We start from the raw sequence: 22172 nt of genomic DNA on the forward strand, positions 1-22172 counted from the left end.
CCGGGATAATCCGCTGACTAGCAGACACTGCTACTAGGCACAAAGTATTTCCTGGGCTAGATGCAGTTAAAAATTTGTAAGTAGATACTCTCGTTGAATGCTGAGAAAGCATTCCATAAGGTCTCCTGGCACGCCATATATGATTCTCTTAAAAAGCTTGGGGTAGGGGTCTAGGGGACCCTTTTATAGCCAAAATCACGGCCCTGTATCACAATACGTCACCTAGGCTGAAGATAAATGGAACTGTAGCACCGAGGGCTCGGTTGCTACAGACGTATTGCACCTCACCCAGAGGTGTGATATCTCACTCTCAGATAAGGATGGAGTGTGGATCAGGACCCGACACCTGCATGCATTACACCACATTGCCGTGGGGCAGGGCGACCAATATGCCCCTGAGATGGGCATGACAGTCCCTGTCCCTGGCTGGAGTGGGGGGAGGGAACACTGAGGAAGGGGAACCCTGCAGTGCAGGAGCAGGGAGGAAGCAGTTCCTGGGTGCATTGAGAAGGGAGTATAAAAGGTGGGCACCATCTTAGTTCAGTGCAGAGAAGTCTGAGCAGAAGTGGCAGGGAGCAGGGGCTCTGCATGAGCTCTGCTCCGGAGGCGGGCCTAGTAACAGAGGCCCAGGCCTGCAAGAGGGAGAAGGAAGGAAGAGGAGCGGAGAAGGCTCCAGGAACGAGGAATGAAGGGATCCCAGGGGTGCGGACGGGCGAGTCGCCACCGCACGCCCGAATCCACCTGCGTGGAGGGGTCAGGCCAAAGGGGGAGACTGGTCCCCGAACTAGTGGAGGCAGGAAACGACCCTCAGCTAGAAACCGGAGGCTCTGACATTTTATGTGGCGCAGCCCCTTGCTCCACCCACTAGGAAGGCACCACATAGGGTCAGGGAAACTGACGCCAAGTTTACCAAGAGGAGGCCCGAGGCAGCCGGACAGAAGTGTTGGTAAGAAAGGCCAGACAAAGGACACACAAAGGGGGTCCTGTGAAGCGCTCCAAAGTTATCTGGGAGTTGTCTGAGCCCCTCACCTGGTGAGCACAGTACGACGTGGGCAGCCGTTACCTGCAGACGTGGTCTGGATAATAAGAACTGTGAGTAAAGGCCCTGAACTGCATCACTGACTCCGTGTCGTTACTGCTGCTGCCCTGCACCATCACCCCCATCCTCCGCATACACTGCCCTGAGGCTATACTCCTCCCGTGGGGAGTTATGCTACGCTCTGCTGCACCCACAACACCAGCCTTAGCGGTCTGCCCTGTAGCGGCGGTTCACTCTGACCGCAATCCACGGGTGGCGTAGTCGGACATTTAAACATCAAAACCACATAAATAGTTCCGCCACTGGTTTGACCGCCCTGAGCCACGGAACCGGATCGCCGCCACGAAGACTACAACCACCAGCATCCACCAAAAAGGGTCCGGCTCCGGGTGTCCCAAGGCCCAGGGGGTGCGTCAGAACATTTTCATCACCTTTCACAATCACCAATGGGACAAGGCAGGGATGTCCTCTGTCCCCTCTCTTATACATCCTAGTGACGGAGCACCTGCTCTCATCAATTCGCCATAACCCCAATATTAGGTGGATTGAGGTGGGAGGCACCGAGTACAAGTGCTCTCTATTTGCTGATGATGTCCTAGTATATATCACTCAATCACATATATCCATCCCTGCTGTTATGGCTGAAATAGATCACTTTGTTACATGGTAAAATTTTAAAATCAATGCAGCGAAGTCTGAGGCCCTCGATGTCTCCCTCCCTAAATCCATATAGGATTCCATCCAGTCCAACTTTCCCTTTGCCTGGCCCTCACAGGGTATCAAATACTTAGGAATTCCTATTCATAGAGACCTCTCCCATCTATGTTATCTTAATTTTGGGCCCTTTATTGAACAATTCCATACAGACCACGGTTGGCAAGTTAGAACTGTAAGATTCACTACGTGAACCACTGGTGTTTTGTGGAAAAGCACATGTACACCGCGTTCCAAATTATTATGCAAAAAGTGTTTAGGAGTGATAAGGGAAGAATTTGTTTGTTTGTCAGTTAAACTCATTGATGGTGATGTGTGTCAGGGCTCTTTTTATCACTGTAAGCAATTGCAGACACCTGTGCTAATTAGTTTGGCAGGTGTGTCCAATGAAAGGCAAGACTACTTAAGAAGGCTCTCTCACATTATTAAGCAGCCTACATTTTCTGCCAAAATGGGAAAGAAAAAGGATGTGTCGGCTGCTGAGAAGCAACAAATTGTGGAGTGTTTAGGTCAAGGCATGACTACAATCAACATTGTGCGATGATCAGGATGAAGTGTCTTGGCAATCAAGAAGTATGTAGCTGATTCACAGTACACACGTGTGCGTGCTGATAAGGGCAAATTGAGGACTCTTTCCTACAGGCAATTACGTCAGGTTGAAAGAGCAGCGGCAAAAAAGCCTTGTCATAGCAGCAGACAAGTTTTTGAAGCTGCTTGTGCCTAAAACGTCCCCCGAACAACAAGATGCAGGGTCCTTCAGAGGTTTTCAGCTGTGCATACGCCATCCTGTCGACCTCCTCTATCCACTTCACACAAGCAGAAACGGCTCCAGTGGGCCAAACATTACATGAAGACTGATTTCAAAACTGTTTTGTTCACGGATGAGTGCCGTGCAGCGCTCGATGGTCCAGATGAATGGAGTGGAGGATGGCTGGTTGATGGACACCCCACGCAAACACGGCTACAGCGCCAACAAGGAGGAGGTGGAGTAATGTTTTGGGCTGGAATCATGGGGAGAGAGATTGTCGGCCCCTTTAGGATCCCTGAAGGCGCTAAAGATGAACTCCATAATGTATGTGGATTTTCTCAAACAGCACTTCCTGCCATGGTTCAAGAAGAAGAACCGTGTATTTCACAGCAAGATCATTTTTCTGCATGATAATGCACCATCTCATGCTGCACATAAAACATCTGCATCTCTGGCTGATATGGGCATAAAAGGGGACAAACTTATGGTGTGACCCCCATGCTCCCCTGACCTCTACCCCATTCAGAACCTTTGGAGCATCATTAAAAGGAGTGTCTATGATGGCGGGAGGCAGTTCACATCTAAGCAACAGCTCTGGGAGCGTATTCTGTCCTCATGCAAAACAATTGAAGCAGAAACCATCCAAAACCTGACAAATTCAATGGACGAGAGAGTTCAGAAGCTCCTTTCGAACAAGGGGTCCTATGTGAAAATGTAACATCACCTAGAATAAAGTTTTGAGTTGAAAACTGTTTGATTTCAGTTTCTAACAACCTGCTAATGCTTATAATTTCAAAAATGACCATTTTTTTGGTCTTTATTAAAATGAAAAGGTTGATCGAAAAGTTTGGGGGATCTAAGAGTGTGGCAACCCAGTAGTCATGATTACTTCGAATTCTGACAATATGAGGGTCATGCTGCAGGTAGTGCAGCAAGAAGGCACTTATGTGTCTTGCGCATCTCGGAGCCCCAAAATTATTTTCCAGGCTAGATGCAGCTAAAAATTATTTTTAATTTTAAATCTGGTGAAGCTTATTATAGATGGCCTAATAGGATCAGTGCTGCACACTGCTACAAAGCCCAAATTATTTTCCAGTCAAGATACAGATAAACATGATTAGTAATTTGAAAGCTTAAAACGGTTGGTAGGGTGATTTTAACCAATCATCAAGCTTTTACTCTCCCCAGGATGACACAGGGGTAGAAAAGTCGTTTCGGATCCATGATTTGTTCATCTTTATGAACGTGAGTCTGTCTACATTATCAGTGGAGAGCCGCGTGCGCTTATCTGTCAGCACACCACCAGCAGCGCTGAACACACGTTCAGACAGAACGCTGGCTGCGGGGCATGACAAGATCTCCAAGGCGTAAGTGGCTAGCTCCGGCCATTTATCCAGATTGGAAGCCCAAAAAGAGCAAGGGTCCAGTGACACAGTCGTGGCTTCAATGTTTACTTGGAGATACTCCTGTACCATCGTCTCTAGGCGTTGACTATGTGTCAGACTTCTTGTCTCCTGTGGCCTTGCAAAGGATGGGCTAAAATAGTGGTGAAATGATTCCGCAAAATTGATGTTACCAGCAAATACTGTGGTTCTGTTACGGTTTGAGTGCTGAACACTTGACGGTCCCACGGTTGGCAAGTTGGAACTGTGAGATTCACTACGTGCACCACTGGTATTTTGTGGAAAAGCACATGTAAGATTCTGCAACAGTCTCTGCTGATACTCCTGCATGCGTGCATCCCTTTCTATGGCAGGAATAATTTCTGCAAATTTACTTTTGTACCGGGGATCTAACAGTGTGGCAACCCAGTAGTCAGGATTATTTCTAATTCTCACAATTCGAGGGTCATGTTGCAGGTAGTGCAGCAAGAAGGCACTCATGTGTGTTGCGCATCCAGGAGCACCAAGTCCCTGTTGTGTTGGTGGCGAGGTAACAATCATGCTTCCTTCCTCTGTCCTCTCCCCCCAACCTCGCACAACAGAAATGTGATCAAGGTCTCCCTCATCTGATGAGTCTTCCATCAGTTCGTCCTCCACTTCTTCCTGGGCTCCTGCACCTTCCTCACTAGTTTGGCTGCTACCATGCGCCCTGGTAAAATCATCTCCCCCACCCTCACATGCCTGCCGCCCTGGTGCTGCCGACCGTCTGGACCTTGCAGATGTTAGCCCTTCCGCATACAACTCCTTCTCCTCTACTTCCTCCACCTCCTCTTGTGCCACCACCTGACTCCGAATTCTGTTTAACATGTGCTCCAGCATGTAAATCACCGGAATAGTCATGCTGATAATGGCATCGTCAGCACTAAACATCTTCGTCGCCATTTCAAAACTGTGCAGAAGGGTGCATAGGTCCCTGATCTGAGACCACTCCTCCAGCGTGATTTGCCCCACCTCTGAATCTCGTTGGCCCAGGCTATACGTCAGAACGTATTGCACCAGGGCTTGTCGGTGCTGCCACAGTTGCTGCAACATGTGCAGAGTTGAATTCCACCGGGTAGGCACATCGCATTTTAGCCGGTGAAGTGGCAGGCCCAACGACTTCTGTAGAGATGTAAGTCGCTGAGCTGCGGGATGCGAACGGCGGAAGTGAGCACACAGCGACCGTGCCCTCTGCAGAAGGCCATCTAGTCTGGGATAGTGGGCTAAAAATTGCTGGACAACCAGGTTCAACACGTGAGCCATACAAGGCACGTGTGTGACATTGCCCCGGCGAAGGGCCGCACCCAGGTTTGCAGCATTGTCGCACACGGCCTTCCCTGGTTTCAGGTCCAGTGGAGACAACCATTCATGAAATTGGTTCTCCAGAGCTGACCACAACTCCTCAGCTGTGTGACTCACATTTCCCAGACATTTCAATGTAAAAACCGCCTGATGACGTTGAGCCCTACTGCCAGCATAGTAAGGAGGTGTGCAGGATCCCTTCTGCGCAGTTAGAAAGCTTGTGGCATGACCAGACAGGCTTTGGGTGCAGGTGGAAGACCGAGAGGAGGTTGAGGAGGCAGAAGCAGTGGAGGAAAAATGACATAAAGAGGATTGACGCACAACTCGTGGGGACGGCAAGACTTGGACAGCAGCCCCTTGTCCTGCTGTCACCATAGTTACCCAGTGCCCAGTCAGCGACATGTAACGCCCCTGTCCATGCCTACTCGTCCAAGTGTCTGTGGTGAAATGCACCCTGTCACACACAGAGTTTCTCAAAGAAGCGGTGATGTTGTGTGCGACATGCTGGTGGAGCGCAGGCACACCTTTTTTTGAGAAGTAGTGCCGACTGGGCATCTGGTACTGGGGCACTGCGACGGACATAAGGTCTCGAAAATCCTCTGTGTCCACCAGGCGGAAAGGCAGCATTTCTGTAGCCAAGAGCTTGCAGATGGTGAAATTCAACCTCTTAGCTTTCTCATGGCTAGGAGGAAATGGTCTTTTACTTGTCCACATCTGAGGGACCGAGGGCTGGCTATTGTGCTTAGACGGGGTTGATAAGGGTGTCCCCGGCAAACTGCCGGTCTGTGAGGAAGATGCAGGCGGACATGTTAGGTTGCCTTGATCCAAAGGTGGTGCTATCGATGTCGGACAGCGCTCAAGACCAGCTGGTGTTACCACCTCCAAAGAAAATGATGACCTGCCAATCACGCTGGCTGTTGCGGGTAAAGAGGTGGCAGGTCTGCGCCCCAAAACAGGTGTGACTGCTGTCCCCCCAGTCACAGAGGATGAAGAGGCCGCGGATGCACAAGATATGGCAGACGGTGGTTGGCCCGGCCGGCTAGACCGCATTGTAGCACACTGAGCTTCCCACTGCAACTTATGCTTCATGTCCATGTGCCGGTTCATGCATGAAGTACTTAAACTATGTATTTTTTGGCCTCTACTTAGCTTTTGCTGACAAATGTTACAGATAACACGAGTTGGGTCATCTTTATCGATCTGAAAAAATGCCCAGGCTATGCAAGGCTTAGCACCCATGCGACCTGAAGAGCCACCACGACTTGTGGTGAGAGGCAGAGTTGTGTTTGAGGATGCAGTTGTTGACGTGCTTCCAGTACTACGTCTCTGTCCAGGAAGGCGCAACCTGACCTCGTCGTCACTAGCATCTTCCTCCACCTCCTCTGCTGACCTCATCTCTTGGCTGACTGTGGGTTGACAGTAAGTGGGATCTCCGACCTCATCATCATCACCCTGTGCGTTATCACACCCGTCGTCCTCAGAGCCAACCTGTTCCTGCCCTGACAAAAAACTAAAGTTGTCGCTCCAATCAGGTATTTGAGTCTTATCATCGTCTTCCTCATTGTCTCCACCAACAGGAGTTACAGTTTGGGAATGAGGGTCTACATTATGGTCAGAACCTTCTGCGTCTGGTCCTGGATCCGACTCATAAAGATTCTGGGCATCAGTGCAGATCATTTCCTCGTCTGGGTTCACAGAAGCGCTGGAGTCGACCTCTGATTCCCAGGCTATAGTATGAGTAAACAGCTCTGCAGACTCAACCATCTGTTCTACCTCATACTCAGACGGGCAGCTGGAGATTTGGGAGCTGTGAGGAAGCAAGTGCGATTTGGGTGACACCTTTGAGGACTGGAGTATTTGTGATGTTGAAGTTGATGTGGAGGAAAGCCCACTTAAAGGAGCACTTGATATCCGTTGAAGCACCTGCTGTTTTTGTGCCTCATCTGGAAATTGTAGCGATTGGCGTGGCCGTAAGAAAGGGATCTTATCACATTGTCCGCTAAAAGAAGTAGACATTTTAGTTTGGCTGGAATATGGTCTTTCTTCTGCACCTACCCCACGGACACAACCTTTTTTCCCCTTCCCAACATGCCTATTCCCCTTTCCACCAGCAGCAGGCCTTTTTCCACTCATTTTGGTGGTTAACTAATTCACAACTCTGGAGTTGTTTGCACAAAAAAACAATGGATGGTAACCGAGCAGAGCTGAGTGGCCAAACTGTGGTATTCGGCCAAAACTATTGGCTGGGTTAGATGCAGAAAAAAATTATTTTTAATTTGCAACCTGATGGAGGTCAGTATAGATGGACTAATAGACCAAGTCCCACACACCACTAGAAGCCCAAATATTTTTTCAGAGCTAGATGCAGAAAATTTTTTTATTCAATTTGCAACCTGATGGAGGTCAGTATAGATGGACTAATAGACCAAGTCCCACACACTGCTAGAAGCCCAAATATTTTTTCAGAGCTAGATGCAGAAAAAAATTATTTTTAATTTGCAACCTGATGGAGGTCAGTATAGATGGACTAATAGACCAAGTCCCACACACCGCTAGAAGCCCAAATATTTTTTCAGAGCTAGATGCAGAAAAAAATTATTTTTAATTTGCAACCTGATGGAGGTCAGTATGGATGGACTAATAGACCAAGTCCCACACACCGCTAGAAGCCCAAATATTTTTTCAGAGCTAGATGCAGAAAAAAATTATATTCAATTTGCAACCTGCTGGAGGTCAGTATAGAAGGACTAATAGAACAAGTCCCACACACTGCTAGAAGCCCAAATATTTTTTCAGAGCTAAATGAAGAAAAAAATTATTTTTAATTTGCAAACTGATGGAGGTCAGTATAGATGGACTAATAGACCAAGTCCCACACACTGCTAGAAGCCCAAATATTTTTTCAGAGCTAGATGCAGAAAAAAATTATTTTTAATTTGCAACCTGATGGAGGTCAGTATAGATGGACTAATAGACCAAGTCCCACACACCGCTAGAAGCCTAAATATTTTTTCAGAGCTAGATGCAGAAATTTTTTTTATTCAATTTGCAACCTGATGGAGGTCAGTATAGATGGACTAATAGACCAAGTCCCACACACCGCTAGAAGCCCAAATATTTTTTCAGAGCTAGATGCAGAAATTTTTTTTATTCAATTTGCAACCTGATGGAGGTCAGTATAGATGGACTAATAGACCAAGTCCCACACACTGCTAGAAGCCCAAATATTTTTTCAGAGCTAGATGCAGAAAAAAATTATTTTTAATTTGCAACCTGATGGAGGTCAGTATAGATGGACTAATAGAACAAGTCCCACACGCTGCTAGAAGCCCAAATATTTTTTCAGAGATAAATGAAGAAAAAAATTATTTTTAATTTGCATCCTGATGGAGGTCAGTATAGATGGACTAATAGACCAAGTCCCACACACTGCTAGAAGCCCAAATATTTTTTCAGAGCTAGATGCAGAAAAAAATTATTTTTAATTTGCAACCTGATGGAGGTCAGTATAGATGGACTAATAGACCAAGTCCCACACACCGCTAGAAGCCCAAATATTTTTTCAGAGCTAGATGCAGAAAAAAATTATATTCAGTTTGCAACCTGATGGAGGTCAGTATAGATGGACTAATAGAATGATGCTATGCCCAAAAGATTTTACTTCACTAGGTGCAGTAAAAAAATTGGTATTCTATACACAGGTGGTATATCTTGCAACACAGATAGGCTACTCCACTGACTAACACACTCTGCAATAGGCCAAAAAGGATTAGCTTTGCTAGATTCAGCCAAATGCTGTGAAAAAAACTTGCACAGCACTGGCACAGACCTGCCTGGCAAAAACTGATAGGAACTGATGTAACCTAGTCCTGAAAAGGACTCCAATTACAATTAGTCTTTACTCCCACAATCTATCTATTTAAGAGCACAGACCTGCCTGATAAAAGTCGTAGGAAATGCTGTAACCTAGTCCTTAAAAGGACTGCAATCACAACTCTTCCCTACTCCCAAGCTATCTGTAGATTTGTGTGAAATTTGGCTTGAAATTAACAAGGTATAGCACACACAGCAACAGCGGTGCCGTCTATCACGCAGCTGCAGCAGTGAGAAAATGGTGGCGACGGGGAAAATGGCTTGGTCTTATAGGGCAAGGACATGTGACATACACTGCCAATCACACATGCCCTTGCTTGTGTGAAAAAAAGCACTTCGCTCCGTGTGTGCGCTGCTGATAGGCTGACAGATTGCACCTCCCCACTGCAAATGCGGGAAAGAGAAAAAAAAATGGAGATCTTCATTGTTCCTGCAGAGATCCATCCCCTGCCCCTCCCCCCGCCCCGCTGTACACTCAAACTGCGTATTAACATTAATTTTCATCATTACTGAGAAAAAATCCAGTTATGATTTTGGTGCCCGAACAGTTATCGAACATAACCTCGAACAGCCGAATTTTTCTCAAATTGTTCGTGTTCGCCGACCGGCTCGAACACCGCCCAAAACAGCTCGAATTTGAGATTGGCGAACAGTTCGAGTAGAACAACGCTCATCTCTAGTCACAGTAGCTTAACAAGACGGTTTTAATGCCCCTTGGAGAAGTGGTGGAGTTCGCAGTAGCTTAAAAAGACATTTTGAATGCCCCTTGGAAGAGACGTGGAGGTCGCAGTACCTTAACAAGACATTTTAAATGCCCCTTGGTAGAGCGGTGGAGGTCGCAGTAGCTTAAAAAGATGGTTTTAATGCCCCTTGGAAGAGCGGTGGAGGTCGCAGTAGTTTAAAAAGACGGTTTTAATGCCCCTTGGAAGAGACGTGGAGGTCACAGTGGAATAAAAGGACAATATCAATGCCCGTTGGAGAAGTGGTGGAGGTCGCAGTAGCTTAACAAGATGGTTTTAATGCACCTTTGAAGAATGGTGGAGGTCGCAGTAACTTAACAAGGCGATTTTAATGCCCCTTACAAGAGCCTTGCAGTACAGCATATTGAAAACATTATTCCCACTATTGGGGAGTGGGTCTCCCATAGCCTTTGCCTATGCCTTCCAAGCAAAAGATGCCAAAAATTAGGAAGGAGGAACTTGCAATGCTGGCAAGACGGACCTTGGTCACCCTGGTAGTATGGTGGTGGTGGAAGCTGAGGATAAGGGGAAAAGCAAAATACAGCCAAAATGAGGTAGCTTTTACCCATGTGTGGGTGTGAAGCGATGCATGGGAATACACCTCCTGAAATAACACAGTGGATTTGACTTTATGTTACTCTGCTGTCATTTGATTGTGATGAGTATTCTGGCCCTATGCAGCCCTTGTTCATTTTGATAAGGGTCAGCTTGTCAGCATAGTCAGTTAACAGGCGAGTGCGCTTTTCAGTTACAATTCCCCCAGTGGTACTAAAAACATGCTCCGATAACACGCTAGCGGAAGGGCAGGCCAGGACCTCCAAGGCGTACAGAGCGAGTTCATTCCAAGTGTCCAGCTTGGAAACCAAAAAAGTTAAAGGCACAGAGGAATCACGAAGGACGCTGGTACAGTCGGCAAAGTACTCCCTCACCATCTTTTGTAACTTTCCACTCCTTGTGAGAGTACCCCACGCCTCAGGGGCTGTAAGCTGGGCGGGTCTCAGAAAACTGTCCCAGAATGTTGACAGTGTTCCCCTGCCCCTGTTGGATTGGAGTTTTGTCTCTCTCGCCTGTACGCCTTGGTTGGTCAATGAACTGTGACCTCTGCTGCTAGGGTGTTCAGATGGGAATTTTTTTAACAGTTCTGCAGCAAGGGCCTTCTGGTACTGCCACATTTTTGTAGACCTCTCCACCTTAGGAATAAGAGAGTGAAAGTTCTCCTTGTAGTGGGGGTCTAAAAGTGTCAAATAACCAGTAATGACTGTCACCAAACATTTTGACAACGCGAGGGTCACGGTTAAGGCAGTGTAACATAAAGTCAGCCATGCGTGTCAGACTGGTAATGGGCAAGACTTACATGTCCTGACCAAGATGATGACTGACCATGCTCGTCTCATCCTCCTCCACCTCCTCCTCCTCCCCCCAGTCCTCAGGCCACCCATGCTGAACCTACTATATAACAGTTGTACAGGTACTACCATCTGCAGCGCATGATACCAGCTCCTGCTCTTCCTCTTCCTCCTCTCCATCATTGTCCCCCAATGCACGTTGGGATGAGATGAGGGTGGGCTGTGTGTAATCACCAGCTATGGCTTCTTGATCCATCTCATCATACTCTGGCTGCAATGCCTCCTCTTTAATTCTATGCAGAGAGCGTTGCAAAAGACAGACAAGTGGTATGTTGACGCTAATGATGGCGTCACCGCCACTTACCGTCTTGGTGGACTCCTCAAAGTTTGTCAGGATGGTACATATGTCAGACATCCACGTCCACTCCTGAGGTCCTATGTGTGGAATCTGACCTGAATATCGATGGCCTTGTTGCAGCTGGTACTCCACAACTGCTCTCTTCTGCTCACAATTCCTTTGCAACATGTTTAGGGTAGAGTTCCAACGTGTGGGGACATCACACACCAGTCGGTGTGCCGGAAGCTGCAAAAGCTGCTGCAACACAGCAAAGGCGGCGGAAGCTGTAGTCGACTTGCGAAAATGAGCTGACAGGCGGCGTACTTTGACGAGCATATCTGGCAACTCGGGGTACGATTTAAGAAACCGCTGAACAACGAGGTTAAGCAAATGAGCCAGGCATGGTACGTGTGTGATCTCGCCTCGCCTCAGAGACACCACCAGGTTACGGCCATTGTCACACATGACCATGCCAGGATTCAGGTTCAGCGGTCTCAGCCACAGATCTGCCGGCTCTTTCACAGCTGTCCACAACTCACAAGCAGTGTGAGGTTTATCACCTAAGCTTATGAGTTTCAGCACAGCCTGTTGCCGCTTGGCAGAGGCAGTACTGCAGTTCTTTCAGCTTGTAACTGATGTGGTGATATCTGAGACGGAGGCTGAACATGAGGAGGAGGATGATGCGCAGGAGCTGTACACTGTGGGGGCAACTCTGGCTGACATAGTGCCCACAATCCTCGGTGTGGGGAGGATGTTTTCCGTCCCAAGGTCCGACTGGGTCCCGGCTTCCACTATGTTTACCCAGTGTGCCGTCAGGGAGATGTACCGTCCCTGGCCACAAGCACTTGTCCACGTGTCCGTTGTCAGGTGGACTCTCCCAGTAACTGTATTGTTGAGGGCACGGCAGATGTTTTGATACATGTGCTTGTGTAGTGCGGGGATGGCACACCAGGCAAAATAGTGTTGGCTGGGGACCGAGTACGGAGGGACGGCCACCGCCATAAGGTTGCAGAAGGATTCCATCTCCACCAGCCTAAAAGGCAGCATTTACAATGCAAGCAGTCGTGAAATGTGTGAATTTAGGACTGTGGCCTGTGGGGCATTGGCTGCGAATTTGCGCTTTCATTCAAAGCTCTGGGATATGGACAATTGAACGCTGCGGTGGGACGTGGACGTGGACATTCATGCTGTTTCTTGAGAAACTGCCTTAACAAGTGAAGACTGAGAGGAGGGGGCATCTTTGCATGCAGTATGGACAGGGGATTGCCTTGCACGCACAACAGGGGGTTCTATTACAAGCACCACAGCGGAAGAAGCAGTGGTGAAACCCGCTGACACTGGTCGTGGACCCTGGAGTTCACCCCAAATAGTCGGGTGCTTTGCTGCCATGTGCCCCATCATGATGGTGGTGGTCAGGCTGGCCTTTTTGGGGTTATCAGCAGAGTCTTTAAAAAAATTCCCGTCTCTGGAAGACCTACCAGTTGCACTGGCAACGTCCCTCGTGTTGGTGTTACGGGGAATGGTTGCCCGCCGTCTGTCTGCTGGCACCACACTGCTTCTTCCTGCCTGTTGGGGTACTCTGCCTCCCTCCCACTGTGTGCTCTTGGCTTCACTCTGCATGTCCTACTGCCACGTTGGGTCAGTTACTAGATCATCCACCATCTCCTCCTCTTCCACTTGCGCACCACGATCCTCCTCCTCACTTCGTGGCAATTGTGTCTCGTCATCGTCCACCTCTTGTGACAAATTGCCAGCGTCGACTTCCTCTGGCCGTGGCTGTTCAAATATTTGGGCATCGCTACATGGGAGCTCCTCTTCCACCACTTCAAACGGAGCAGGCGAGGGGCACAAATATGGAAATGGACCAGTGAACAGCTCTTCAGAGTGTCCAAGTGTGGGATCTGACGACACTCGGCATGGTGGGAGGAAGGAGCATCAGAGTAAGGAGGAGTATGCGGTCGAGATTCACGGCTACTAAAACTTGACCGTGTGGAAGGCAGGCCGGAGGTGGTGGTGCCCAGGTAACTGGTAGAATTATCTGCTGTACATTTAATAACCTGTTCACACTGATCAGTTTGCAATAGTGGTCTTGTTGTTGTGTGCTTCCCTTTGTAATTCGGTCAAGAACTGGGAGCGAGAAGATGTGGCTGTTGGCTGTAGCACATTTTCACCTTGGCCACGGCCCCATCCTCTACACGCACCATCACCAGAACGTCTATTTCCACGTCCCTTGCCACGCGCCTTGCCCATTGAAAATGAAGTAAAATTGCTTACACTCGCACTATCAGTGGAAAAAGGGTAATAAAAAGGAGATTAGAACCGTGGAAGAGGAAAACCACAGTTATATTTTTCAGGCCTTCACCAGACTCTTTTAAACAGACATATTTGTGTCTGACCAGTCAGGGAGACACTATTACAGTTTTCTTTTATGGCAAAAAATGCCAAAAAAAGGATAATACAGAGATTTGACCCGTGGAACTGCAAAACCACAGTTATACTTTTCTGGCCTACACCAGTATCTTTCAAACAGATATTTTTGTGTCGGAACAATCAGGGAGACACTATTTCTGTTATTTTTATGGAAAAAAATGCCAAAAACAGATAATACAGAGATTTAACCTGAGGAACTGCAAAACCACAGTTATACATTTCTGGCCTACACCAGTATCTTTAAACAGATATATTTGTGTCTGAACAAGCAGGGAGACACTATTACTGTTTTTTTTATGGCAAAAAATACCAAAAACAGGATAATACAGAGATTTTACCCGTGGAACTGCAAAACCACAGTTATATTTCTCTGGCCTACACCAGACTCTTTTAAACAGATATATATGTGTCTGACCAGTCAGGGAGACACTATTACAGTTTTTTTGTACGGCAAAAAATGCCAAAAAAAGGATAATACAGAGATTTGACCTGTGGTACTGAAAAACCACAGTTAAACTTTTCTGGCCTACACCAGAATCTTTCAAACATATATATTTGTGTCTGACCAGTCAGAGAGACACTATTACTGTTTTTTTTACAGAAAAAAGTGCCAAAAACAGGATAATACAGAGATTTGACCCGTGGAACTGCAAAACCACAGTTGTATTTTTCTGACCTACACCAAACTCTTTTAAACAGATATATTTGTGTCTGACCAGTCAGTGAGACACTATTACAGTTTTTTTTACGGCAAAAAATGCCAAAAAAAGGATATTATAGAGATTTGACCCATGGAACTGCAAAACCACAGTTACATTTTTCTGGCCTATACCAGACTCTTTTAAACAGATATATTTGTGTCTGACCAGTCAGGGAGACACTATTACAGTTTTTTTTTACGGCAAAAAATGCCAAAAAAAGGATAATACAGAGATTTGACCCGTGGAACTGAAAAACCACAGTTATATTTTTCTGGCCTACACCAGACTCTTTTAAACAGATATATTGGTGTCTGAACTGTCACAGACAAACTCAATTTTGTTTTTTTTGGGGGGGGGGAATACCAAAAGGCTAATAAGACGCGTATTTGGACAGTCTGACTGAGGAAAAATAAAAGAGGATTTAGATTAAAAAAAAAATGGATTTTTCCTGGCCCCTGAGACCGGTGAATAAGTCTAGCAATTTGACCAGCAGGATCACACAGGACTGTAATGCAGCGTTTGCTGGTATAACCACTGCGTCTCCTATACAGCCTGCCTGCCTGCCTGATATCTGGGATGGATATTAGTCCAGAGAAGGACTGTTTGTTTGATTTGATAGGCTTTAGAGACCCTGCACTAACTATTTCACAGAATAAATCTCTCCCTAGTTCAGCAGCACTGACCCTACACTGTCTGATCCGGAGCGACTGGGTCCAAGATGGCGGCACCCGGTTTTAAACACTCGAGGTGACGCTGTGCGGCCAGCCAATCACTGTAATGCCCACAAACAACATGGCTGCGACATTACAGTGACTGGCTGGCAATCCCTGCATGTTTATTGGCTCTGTAAAGAGCGCCAAACGTGCAGGGTGGAGACCCGAGCTCCCGCCCGAGTAACCCCCGGAAATGCTCGGTGCTCGCCGAATGCTCGCTCAACACTAATCATAATGTGCATCAGGGGTATAGCACATCATATTTTGTATAGTGGGCTATGGAACATCACACTATGTATATACTTATTTATGACCACTGACAATAGCGAAGTTGAACTGAACTTTCATGTGACAGTAAATCAGTTAACAAGGGTGGACTTACAAACTTCTCATCCTTCAGAGACATTGCCTGCTCTCCGCAGTGTCTCTGAAGGATGGTATGCTGGATGGCAGCATTCTGCTACCATCCAGCCTGTCATCTCAATGCCATCCCAGCGGGGGAGAATTCTCCTGCTCATGCGGTGACGTCATTTGCCGGCACCGCACGCACAGGAGAATTCTCCCACGCTGTCAGTGACATGAGGTAGGCTGAGTTCATTGGACATGAACTCGGCTCATCTGGATGCCGTCACAGCGAGAAACTGAGGAGCTTCTCAGTGTCTCTGCGGCATGGCAAGCTGGATGGCAGCGTTCTGCTGCGGTCCAGCCTGTCATTCCAATGTAGTAGAGCTGGAGCCGTCCTGGGAACCATGGAAAGGTAAGGATAAGGTTGGTTTATTATTTTACTTTTATTGCAGAAGACATTGGCTTCAGCTGGAATGGGCGTGACGGTAAGTAGAGTTTAATTTAGTACATTAAAGGAATGTGTCTTTATTTCAATTAAAGGACTTTATTCTGAGTGTTGGTGTTTTTTTTAACTTTCACTATTAGTTTGTAATGGGGGTGTCTTATAGACGCCTCTCCATTACTAACCTGGGCTTTATGTCAGCTGGCATTATAAGCTGACATCAATCCAAGCCCTATTACCACACTGCCACTGCTACAGGGCAGTGGGAAGAGGGAGGCTAAGTGCCAGAATTGGCGCATCCTATGGATGTGCCATTTCTGGGGCGGCTGACGGCTGATGTTTCTAGCCTGAGAGGGGGACAATATTCATGGCACCTTTCCTGGGCTATTAATATCAGTCCCCAGCTGTCTGCCTAGCCTTTGCTAGCTATTAAAATAGGGGGGACCCCACTTCATTTTTTGGGGGGGTCCCCTATTTTAATAGCTGGTATAGGCTAGGTATTCAACTGGGGGCTGATATTGGTAGCCTGGGAAGCTCCATGGGTATTACCCCCTTCCCAGGCTTCAAACATCTGCCCCAGTCATCTGCTTAACCTCCGCTAGAGACTAAAATTATGAGGAACCCCACGCCAATTTTTTTTAAATAAATCCTTTATTTTAACATTAAATGACAAGCACAGTAACCAACACTGTCACTGTACTTATTATATATGTGACTGACATGTTTCTATCTATCTAATCTTTGTGTGATGCTCTATTCTTTCTGTTCTAAATTGTCGGGTACCGATGTAAGCCGCTGATGAATTCCCGGCCGGCTTTTTTAAAGAGACGGATGCATGAAAACACTCTTATTTTATTTCAATAAATCCTTTATTTTAACACTAAATAACAAGTATAGTAACCAACACTGTCATTGTACTTATTATATATGTGACTGACATGTTTCCATCTATCTAATCTATGTGTGATGCTCTATTCTTTCTGTTCTAAATTGTCGGGTACCGGTGTATGCCACTGCTGAATTGCCGGCTTTTCATGTTTCACTGTGAGCACTGTTTCCATTGATTTGGGCAATCACTGTAATGCCACAACCACCATGGCTGCGGCATTACAGTGAGTGGCAGACAATCCCTGCATGTTTGGTGCTCTAAATAGCGCCAAACATGCAGGACGCGGACCCGAGCTCCCGCCCGAGCATTTCGAAAGTACTCGGTGTGCTACAAGCATCTGTACTGAGATGCTCGGGCGAGTACCGAGCAGTGGCGAGCATGCTCGCTCATCACTAGTTGTAACTTAATCTAGTATTACATTTATCTAATTCAGCTTTCCTATTTTTGGTAAATGACTAATAAAAAGAAAAACATGAAAAAAAATTCCTTTAGTAATATCTTAAAAATCTATATTTCATCCAGAGTCATAGTGTAGTTTGTGCTACTCTATAACTTTTCATTTGTCCTCTGTATGTGCCCTTGTGAGAGCTATATTCCCTTCTTGATTCTCACAATCTGCCTTTCCCTCATCTTCAATAAAAGCCTTTTCAAGCGTAATCTGGAATGAACCACAACATTTTTCCTTGAAGTCTCGACCAATGAAGACGTAGAGAATGGGGTTAATGCAAGAATTCATGATAATCAGGAGCACGGCGACAAAGCCTCCATAATAAATTACATAAAAATTATTCCAAATAGATCCAAATGTTATATAAAGGGAAAGCAAGTAACTGGGAAACCAACAGATAAAGAAAGCAATGATGATGGCCGCGATGGTTTTCAAAGGCTTCGAAGATGTGAAGATGCATTTCCTTCTCATGTGCAAGACAATGATGGTGTAACAGGAGACAATGATAATAAAAGGTAAAAGAAAGTAGAAAACAAAACCAAAAACTGTCTTGTTTATGGAAATATAATTATTTATGTCTGAAATGCAAAGCGTTCCACTGTAATTGTTTAACGTGTCTTGATATGTTATGAAGGGTGTAGCCAGGGCCAATGAAAATATCCAAATAATCAGGGCAATGATGAAAGCCAGTGTTGGTCTTCGGTGGTTATGACACCATACCGGGAACTTGACACAGATGCATCGGTCTACACTGATGACCGTGAGCTGGAGGACACTGACTGAAGTGTTAAGATAAAAAAGTAGTGGCATTAGCTTGCAAAAAAGTTTTGTCCAATGTGCTAATAATGTTTGTGCAACGTACACAGGAACCATTAATGCAAAGAAGAAATCAGCAATGGCCAAGCTGAGGAACCACACAACGTTGACTGTCTTTTTCATCCTGAAGAAGCCGAACCAGATGACAAGACCGTTTCCAATGATTGCCAACAAACAAAACACTGAACAGATCACCGCAAAGCAAATGCCCTGTATGAGAATGGCAGTTTGTTCATCACTTCTCGTATAGTTTTTATAATAACTTGTATATACTGAATCTGTGGCATTTTCCAGGGAAATTAAATATGTTACATTCTCCATTATTTTTTCTGTGTCTTATCTGTCAGGAATATTTTCTTGTATTTCTTTTCTGGAAAATTAAGTAAAAAAATAAATAAATGAACGTGTAATATTGTATGATGGTAACTTTCTACTCTCACTGCCCTATAAGAAAATCCCAAGACAATAGTTGACTCAAATAGAATTCGGAAAAAAAATAATTGATAAAATTCTGCTTTAGAAAATGTAAAATTAAGTCTAATTATTCTCTCTCTCTCAATTTAAGTTTGTTGACTCATTAATTTTTTACTATGAAAATGCAAACAAGTTGTTTAATTGAAAGTAGCCAAACCAGGACCAAACTCAAAAGTGCTGGACTTATCTTCATCATTATTATTTCAGTTGGGATTAAACAGTTGTAGATTTTCCTAAAATACTATATGTGCTCATATGTAGGGATGAACGTATCAGTGGAAGTTTGAGTTCTGGTACCCAAACCCAAAATCTAGTCCAAAATTCAGTTTGGATATCAGAACAGTACGCGAACTTCAACCAGAATAAAGAAGACCCAAACTGGAAAGAAAAAATCTGTCTCTCTTTTTGCAATGGACTTACCCCGGACCGCCAAACACTGCAACGGCGTTCTGGGAAAAGTCTGTGTTCGGCGTTTTGCACCAGAAAGTAATTTTCAGGTACGAGCGCCAAATATTTCTGTTTGGATTCGCTCATCTTTACCCATATGTAAGGATGTAAAAAAAACAAGTAGTGGATTGAACCCAAAACTAAATCGCAAGGGAGTATGCGCATCTCTAGTGCAGAAGAGAAATTTGAGAAACAATTATTTAAATGTTTAAAGCCAAAATCTCTTGACAGGAGCTTGTGTTCTTTTCGATATTTTGATATATATATAATTAGCATATGTAAAACCAATAATTATGACATATAACTGATAATGCTAAATATATATTTTATTAAATTCAATCAAAGTAGATTAGAGTGGTTTAAGGGAAGGAGATTACAGAAAAAGATTAAAATACATGATGTAGAGGTTTACCATAAATGTTCATGTAGCAAGTAACATATCAAGGAGTCATGAAGCAATTTAGTAAAGTACTAAAGAAATAATTGTGTTCTTGAATGAATATGCCCAAATATATAGACAGTTTATTAAAGTGACTAATGCTACAACAAATAAACAGCTATGCACAAAACTTTAATTGAAGCATGACAATAAAATAATATTAATCAAGTAGCCGTGATGATTTGTGTATCAATAAAATCTTGTGGAAGAATAAAGTGACATGCGCTACAAAAAGACAAATAATAAAAAAGGCAGACACAAATAATGTACACGTAGTATTGTTTTGCTTAACAGTTTCGATTTGTTTAGTCAGTTATATTCCTATTAAAGCTACTATCATTCCTTATAGCCATGTATAATAGAGTTATTACAACTTTATACTATACTATTGCATTAATCGTCTAAATACCTACCATAGCTTTCTCTCTTCTGTTTGTATCGATGGCTTCACCTTCTATGTTAGTCCAGATACATTCTCCTATCATATGTATCATATCTGTAATTCAGCTTCTTAATCTTTATTGAGAACATCCTTTATTTGGTAATATTTTCACATGACTTACAACCGCTCTAAATCTTTCTTATCAGATTTTTTTTATAACTGCTTCCATTTTTTTTATCTATCTGTAGCTAGTGCAATAGTGACAACCACAGGCCATTCTTTTTACTAAGTGAAATTACTTTATTAATAAGGAATAGTATACACTGGCAAAATCAATTATTACAGTATGGGGGACAGGACTAGGGATATTATTAGAGTATGGGGGCCAGGTCTAGGGATATTATCGCAGTATGGGGGCCAGGACTAGGGATATTATTACAGTATGGGGGCCAGGACGAGGGATATTATTAAGGGATTAGAGCAAGGAAGGGGGACATTAGTACAGGAGGGGGCAAGACAAAGGATATTATTACAGAAAGAGGCCTGAACGAAGGATGTTATTACAGAATAGGGGACAGAATGTGCATAACAGGACATTATTACCGGATATAGGGGATGGAGGACAACATTACAGGACCGGGAAATTATTACAGGATGGGGGCCATGAAAAAAGACATTTTTACAGAATGGGGGACATTTTTACAGGATTAGGGTCCAGAATGGGAAATTATTACAGGTATAATCTAGAGCTATATGCTTGAGAGGGACCTCATTGAATCCACTGTCAGATTTCCTTCTTGATTATAATTAGAGATGAGAGAATATGTTCTGCGAATGATAGCCATTTTCAAATTCGGCACGAATATGGCAAATTCGGATTTGTGTTCGGGTTGCTGAGCTTTTTGCTAAAAAATCAGTGAAAGTCGGCCCCGAACACAAACATTGCCCCGAACATCCCTGGTTTCCCAAGCTGTCATCTGCGTGACAGCGCGGGAATCAGGGGCTGTGATCAGCGGTAAGATCATTACAGCCGGTAACAGCACTGCAGGGATCATGCTGTCAGCTATCAGCATGATCCCCGCAGCTGTGTCATTGACCCAGGAATAAGGGGCTTTGACCAGCGGTAATATCTCTACCACGGGTCACAGTACTGCGGGATCATAGTGACAGTGATCGGCGGTAAAAAGATTACCACAGGTCACAGGCACCGGCTGATGGAACTACTGGCCCCATCATCCCGCGCCTGCTGTCACTAAACAAAAGCGCCGCTGAAGGGAGAAATAATCTCATCAGCGCGCTTGCAAAGTAAAAGTAGAAGTAAAAAAATAAATAAATAAATATTTAAATAAAAATAATAAACACATTATACACACCTATCACTTACCTGCAACTTGACCCCAATGTTCTCGTCCCCTGTAAAAAATAAAAAAACACCATATACTCACCTTACAGCTAATCCCCGAAACCCATGCTCACCTGCAATAAAGGTAAAATAATAAACCAACCTTATCCTCACCTTTCTGCCATAGTCCATATAGCGAGGGTCCCATGATTATCTCATTGATAGCACGGCCACATCCGGAGCTGTGACCATGCTATCCGGAAGGCGGTGATATTACTGACAGGAGCTTTGCCTCCTGCAGTGTATCACGAGAAGCTGCCGGTTCAGGTCACCGGAGATCAAACAGCTGATGATCAGCTGAGAGCTCTGGGACCTGGCTTACACCATTAGTGCTTTGTGGGAATTTTCCCATGCAGCACTTAATGTCATAAGTGAGATCACTGGCACTCTCAGCTGATCATCAGCTGTTTGAACTCAAGTGACCTCGGCCCCAGCAACAGAACTATACACTCACAGGAGTTACACTTCGGTCAGTGTATACAGTGCTGTCTTCTACAGCAGTGACATCAGTGATTGCTGATGTCTCTGCTGTAGAAGTGACCTGGATTGCCATTGGACAATCTAGATTACATCATGATGGCGGACAGGTGAGGGATATGGTTGTTTTTTATTTGTTTATTTATTTTTTTTACAGAAGATCGAGGGCTTCGGGGACTGGGTGAGTAATAAATACATTATTAAAACTGTGTGAAATTTTATTGAAAGAAACTAATTTATTCTGGCG

At 45.0% G+C, this 22172-nt stretch overlaps 1 protein-coding gene across 2 annotated transcripts in view; it reads right to left on the reverse strand.

Annotated features, from left to right (window-relative positions):
- LOC141173030 (formyl peptide receptor-related sequence 3-like) overlaps window positions 1–20193 on the reverse strand; it is a 109017-nt gene extending 88824 nt beyond the window's left edge. The window contains exons 1-2 of one of the 2 annotated variants that reach the window (XM_073657660.1): window positions 20078–20193; window positions 16895–18674 (exon numbers count right to left, since the gene is read on the reverse strand). In XM_073657660.1, coding sequence (XP_073513761.1) covers window positions 17597–18625 — 1029 coding nt within the window. In that variant the 5' untranslated portion in view covers window positions 18626–18674; window positions 20078–20193 and the 3' untranslated portion in view covers window positions 16895–17596. Of the gene's footprint in view, window positions 1–16894; window positions 18675–20077 lie in introns of those variants that run through there. The other variant, XM_073657659.1, reaches the window with a different exon arrangement.
- Window positions 20194–22172: the final 1979 nt, after the last annotated feature.

Source organism: Phyllobates terribilis, unplaced genomic scaffold (assembly GCF_046119375.1).
Source record: "Phyllobates terribilis strain yellow unplaced genomic scaffold, ASM4611937v1 Scaffold_12__6_contigs__length_324123572, whole genome shotgun sequence".
NCBI lineage: Eukaryota > Metazoa > Chordata > Amphibia > Anura > Dendrobatidae > Phyllobates > Phyllobates terribilis.